Source organism: Gymnogyps californianus, unplaced genomic scaffold (genome assembly GCF_018139145.2).
Source record: "Gymnogyps californianus isolate 813 unplaced genomic scaffold, ASM1813914v2 HiC_scaffold_47, whole genome shotgun sequence".
Lineage (NCBI taxonomy): Eukaryota > Metazoa > Chordata > Aves > Accipitriformes > Cathartidae > Gymnogyps > Gymnogyps californianus.
Genome location: NW_026114367.1, coordinates 405,102 through 410,745, shown reverse-complemented (window position 1 = coordinate 410,745; position 5,644 = coordinate 405,102). Strand labels below are relative to the sequence as shown.

The following is a 5,644-nucleotide window of genomic DNA, read 5'->3' as shown; positions in this document are numbered from 1 at the left end:
CTACAGAGGGGCAAAAAAAGTCATAAATATATGCATAGAGAGTGAAAAAAAGGATAAATTCATCCGCAGAGGGTGATGAATCATAAATGCGTGCACACGGACGTGAAAAGAATCATAAATGCACGCGGAGAGGCATAAAAACTCCGAAATTCGTGCCCGTAGAGCGCAAAAAAATCACCAATTCATGAAGATGCAGGCCCCCCAAAATCCTAAATTCATGCCGGCAGAGGGCAATAAATCACGAACGTGTGCATACGGACACACACGCACACCCCCCCCTCGTATATTTGCGTATACAGAGGGCAAAAAATTGTAAATTCCCGCACGCAGAGTGCAAAAAAAGGTAAATTAATGCACGGAGGCCAAAAAAAAAAAAGAAAAAAAAGACGATTTCACGCATTCTGGTCCAAACCCCCTCAAAAGAGACGGCCGCACGCGCGGAATGAAGACAACACGGGAGCCGCCGCGTCTCAGCTGCGGTTTTATTGCTCCGGTAAAGGTTGGTGCATCCCGTCGCGCCACCTTCTCCTACGCGTGGGACGGGGACGATGCGGGGACGGTCCTTCTGGCCCCGGGCGCCTCGATTTATCTACGAGAAGAAACCAAGAGCTCACGAGGAGGAAACGATTTTCCCAGCGATTCTCAATTCGCCTTTTTTTCGTAGGTTCCCACCCCGAAACCCCAACTTACAAGAAGCAGTTGTTGCTGACGGCGACCTTGGGGGGGACACCCGTCACCTTAAAGTCATCCACTTGGAAGACCCAACGCCCCGGGACGTTGACGTTGGAGGTCTTGGTGATGTTGATGATGGCTTCTGTCTGGGAGCCGGGAATATTGTAGAAGTTGGTTTCATCTCCGCTGTTGAAGCCGGCCTGGAAAAGAAACCAAAATGGAGGAATCGGAAGGTTAACCCCACCCAAGGGATTAACGGTGTTGGATGACCTCCTGCCGGTGGTGGTGGTGTCCCCCAAAAAACATTACGTTAATCTTCAGTGAACCTGATGTTGGCCCCCCCCCCCAAAAATGTTGTGGGCCAACCTCCTCCCCTCAACATTGGTGTCACCAAAAAACATTGCGGGCCGACCTCCTATCTTTGGTGAACCCCCAAAAAACGTTACAGGCCAAGCTCCTACCTTCGGCGAACCTGGCATTCTCCTCCCAAAAATGTTGCGGCCCAATCTCCGACCTTCGTCATCGTTGTCCCCAGAAGATGGTATGGGACAACCTTCGACCACGAGCAAACGTGGTGGTTTCCCCCCCCCCAAAAAACGTTGTGGGCCGACCTCCGACCTTCATCATCGTTGTCCCCAGAAGACGGGACGGGATAACCTTCTACCGTGAGTGAACCTGGTGTTTTCCCCCCAAAAAACGTTGGGGGCCACCATCCTACCATCGGCATTGTTGTCCCCCCAAAATGGTAGAGGCCAACTGCCGGTCTTGGATGAACCTGGTGGTGTCCCCAAAAAAACGTTACGGGCCAACCTATCTTCGGCATCGTCGTCTACAAAAAAAACGATGGGCCAAAATCCTCCCTTCGGTGCCGTTTTCCCCGAAAACGTTGCGGGCCGAAGCCCTGCCTTCGGCAAACCTTGGCGTTGTCCCAAAAAAACCGTCGCCCGTCAACCTCCTCCCCCATTCCTCAACCCCCTTCCTCCCGTTTCCCTCTCCTTTTTCCTTCAGCCCCACGTACGTGGGCCGGAGTGCCTCCGAGACCTGTTTCGGGATCACCGTCGCTTGCCACCCCCGTAGTCCACTGGATATCCCAATAGTTGAGGATGATGAAGGACGTCTTGGTGTCGGTGGTCAGGACGGCTTGGAAGGTGTTGCCCTGCAAAAAGGAAGAGGAAGATGACGCCACCGGTGACGGGACGAGCAGGTAATGATGGGATTTAGCCCTGAGGGCCGCAGACGGGTGGAGACTCCTTGCCCAGAGCTGTGGGCACCAAGCTGTTTTGGTGAGGCATGGCCCATCCGGGCCGGTTTTTTGGTGTCTACCTTCAGACGAGTATTTTTTGGTGCTCTACCACAGCCTCTTTCTCTGCACGAGGTGGCCAGAAGAACGGCGTAGCGGAGAAGCTGGCTTTCAACACAGAAAAAAAAACCCCAAACCCCGTAAATTAATTGGGGAGTAAAAATGTGGATGTCAGCACCTAGGAGTAGTTGAGGAACTCCATGGGGTTTTGGGTACCCATCCAGGGCCGGCAGGTAGGAGAGAGGGACCGGAGGATACGCGCTCACCTCAAATGTCCCGACAGCAAATGAATAGGTGCCAAAGACCGATGGATGGGTCGTGAAGGCCAACGAATGGGTCGGGAAGGCCGGGAATGGGACGTGAAGGGCAAGGAAGAGGTCACGAAGGCCATCGAAGAGATCGTAAGGCCAACAAGTGGGTCATGAGATGAACAAATGGGTCATGAGGCCAACAAATGGGTCATGAGGCCAACAAGTGGGTCATGAGATGAACAAATGGGTCATGAGACCAACAAGTGGGTCATGAGACCAACAAATGGGTTGCGAAGGCCAATGAGTGGGTCACTGAGGCCAGTGAACGGAATGCAAGGCCAACAAAAGGGTTGCGGGGCCAACAACTGGGTCATCAGGACAACGAGTGGGTCGTGGGAGGCAATGAGTGGGTCGTAAAGGCCAACACACGGGTTGTAAGGCCAACACACGGGTCGTAAAGGCCAACACACGGGTCGTAAAGGCCAACACAGGGGTCGTAAAGGCCAACACAGGGGTCGTAAGGCCAACACACGGGTTGTAAGGCCAACACACGGGTCGTAAAGGCCAACACACGGGTTGTAAGGCCAACACACGGGTTGTAAGGCCAACACACGGGTCGTAAAGGCCAACACGGGTCGCGGGAGCCCATGAATGGGTTGTGAAGGCCAACAAATTGAGCGGCTGCGGCAGAGCTCTGGTTTTGGCTTGTCTCGATCCTCAGTCATCAAATTGGTGACAGGTTTGAGGCCGTGAGTTGCTTCGCTCTCCAAAACGCGTTCGCCTGCGGCCACGTGCTTGTCTCCGCACCGAGACAAGACATTAATTTCCACGCGTGTGGCCTTACCAGGCCTTCAAGTCACCACTGTGGACCTTACCTTATTGCTGGTAGAGCCGTAGTAGGCCACGTCGTCCCAGGTGGCCACGAAAGCCCACGTGGCGGTGTAGGGGATCTTGGAGAAGTATTGGTTGATGTCGTCGGTGATGCGAGCCAGCAGCGTCGGGTCGGTGCTCTCTCGGTAGAAGATATCCCCTCCCAGTACATTGTTCACGTCCCCCCAGTACGGGGTCACGAAGGGGCGTCCGTCGGCCAGGGGGAAGGGGTCGGGGGTGTATTGCTTGACCGGGGTGTCAAAGGAAATCACACCGTTGTTGTTCACCTACAAAAGATCACCAAGTCAACGCCAACGTGGCGGCAACCTATGTTGGAGGCCTACGATGGGGTCAACACCTTGACTCGGTTGTGGGATGCTGGAGATGGACACCGGATCCAGTTGTGGTCTTCTGCGTCTCTCCGACCCCACGGGAGGTGTTCAGGTCGCTATCGCTCTATCAAAACGAGGGTGGCGGTGGGATGTAACACCCTAAACTTGGCCACGGACCTGCCAACCACCGCTCCGGGAGGGTGTAGGTCTCCTCCCAAGAGCCACCGACCACGCGAGGATGCTTTGATCCACCAGAAAAAAAAAAAACCCTTCCTATTAAGGCAACCAAGGTCAATCCCGTGGACGGGTAGGTTTTGTTGGGGGGCAAGTGACAAAATGGGCTGGAAAAGGGAGAAAAAGGGGAAAAAAAAAAGGGGGGGGGAGGCGGGAAATGGGAAAATGGGGAGACACGCAAGGAAGACGTGGAATTTTTGGCTCACGTACGTAAAGGGTTTGGTACTTTTTGCTGTAGAAGGTGAAGGGCACGGCGAGGGAGAGCTTCTTTGACGTCCCGTCATCAAGTTTGGGGTTCTTATGGTCATGCTCGTCCACGCCGTAAGGGTAGAGCAGGGATGCTGCAGGAAGGCAGAGGCTGAGGTATTGGGGGACACCCCCCGTCCCCCCCCCAAACCCCTCCCAACCTCATGCATTTTAGGGTGAAAGCCGCCGGGTTTGGGATTTTCTGATTTGAAATGGGACCTGTTTGCTCCGGGTTACCTAAAACCGGGGGTGACTTCTCTTGGGTGTCCGACGGTTGGGGGTGACACCGGGCCTGAAGGGAATTACCCCCCGGGGGAATTGCACGGCGTCTACGCAGATTTGAGGGCGAACGGGGCAAAAAAGCAGAACATCCGATTGCCGTATAACCACAACGTAGCCGGGAGGAAGCTCTGCTCCCTTCCCGCTTCCCAAACGAAAGCAGGAACAACCCCGTTTTGGGTGGAAATACCGTCTATTCAGGCAAGAGCCGGCAACCTGAATCCTCACCTTTTTCTTGCGCCCGTTGGGCGTTCATCGCAGCTCCTGGAGAAGAGACGGGGAGGGGGGGAATATTAACCCGGGAACGACCGTCACCCGTGACTTTTCCATCTAGCAGCGCCCTCAGAAGAAAGCTCTCTCTTTTTTTTTTTAACCTACCTAATATCAGGAGCAGGAAAGCGAAGGAGGGCTTCATCCCAGCTCCTGCAAAATTGTAAAAATTCTGTAAAAAATTAAAAAAAAAAAAAAGACCGGCGAGCTGATGAAGCAGCCCAACGATGCTCCGGAGGTGAAAGGTTTCGCATTAAAACACCAGCCGTCCTCTTTTCACGGCATTTTTGCCCCATGGCGTGGGGGCGATGAATTATTTTGACCTTTTTTTTTAAAGAAGCGCATGACCCGGCCAGTTTTTATTTTTATTCCTGACCGAGAGTGGAGAAAAATCCGATTTCCCGAGTGTATTTTAACCCTTTGCTCGTCCTGTTTTGCTCCAACCTGGGGACTGAACCCAAGGGTCGCACCTACGGGAATCACCCCCCGGAGCAAAGCTAGGCCTAAATTGGAGTGGGTTTAGTGAAAAATAAAACCCCGCCTAGGTGTTTTCCTGGCTGGAAAAAGAGAAACTGAGGCAGGATGGAGGACGCGCGAATGTGAACGGGGTGATTTGATGAGCGCCCGCGTGTGCATCGTGCAAAACAAACTCCGGATCCAGAGCAGCTCGATCCTCCTTTGCCCCGAAGCGGATGCTTTCGCATTCCTGCTCGATTTTTGCAATTTCTAAGCCATTTGAAGAGAGGGCGACCACTCGGATTCATGCGATTTGAAGCAATTCGAAGGGAAGGGATTGAAGGGAGCGGGGGAGATTCGCAACGGAAATTAAAAACTCTTACCTCGAGATCTCGCTGTGTCCCGATTTCCCCAGGAAAAGGTGAAAAGAGGAGCAAAAAGGCACCGACACGAGCTCAGCCACCAAGAAATGGGTTTTCTATCACATCCTGCTCCTTCTTTTAACACGCAGCCCTCCTGGCCCCCCTCCACCGCGAAAAAAAAAAACCACCCAACCCCGTAAACACGGTGGGTTCCGCCAACTTTCTGCCCATCAAGGCAGCGTGGATCCGTAGTCCCCCGGGATCTCCGGAGAGGCAAATTTCGGGACACGGGAGACATTTGGCTCCTCCCGATGTTTTCTAAATCCCAGATAAGGTTTTGGCAAGGCGAGGCGGCAGATGCGGGGTGACCTT

The 5,644-nt window shown here is 53.6% G+C and overlaps 1 protein-coding gene across 2 annotated transcripts; it reads right to left on the bottom strand.

Moving 5' to 3' along the window:
- Positions 1–475: 475 nt before the first annotated feature.
- Positions 476–5,373, bottom strand: LOC127028897 (alpha-tectorin-like). 2 transcript variants are annotated; one of them, XM_050914549.1, is made up of 8 exons: positions 5,294–5,373; positions 4,563–4,607; positions 4,413–4,448; positions 3,870–4,000; positions 3,099–3,380; positions 1,691–1,828; positions 691–872; positions 476–589 (listed from the first exon to the last, which is right to left on the bottom strand). In XM_050914549.1, the coding sequence occupies exons 2-8, from the start codon at positions 4,597–4,599 to the stop codon at positions 586–588; spliced, it is 810 nt and encodes a 269-aa protein (XP_050770506.1). In that variant the 5' UTR covers positions 4,600–4,607; positions 5,294–5,373; the 3' UTR covers positions 476–585. The 2 variants fall into 2 exon arrangements, with proteins under 2 accessions (XP_050770506.1, XP_050770507.1); XM_050914550.1 differs by lacking the exon at positions 4,563–4,607.
- Positions 5,374–5,644: the final 271 nt, after the last annotated feature.

Coding starts and splice junctions, on each gene's coding strand:
- LOC127028897 (XM_050914549.1), bottom strand. CDS start 4,599: ATGAAGCCCTCCTTCGCTTTCCTGCTCCTGATATTAG. Junction 4,001..4,412: donor CCAACGGGCGCAAGAAAAAG/GTGAGGATTCAG, acceptor GCCTTCCTGCAG/CATCCCTGCTCTACCCTTAC. Junction 873..1,690: donor TCGGAGGCACTCCGGCCCAC/GTACGTGGGGCT, acceptor TTTCTTTTCCAG/GCCGGCTTCAACAGCGGAGA.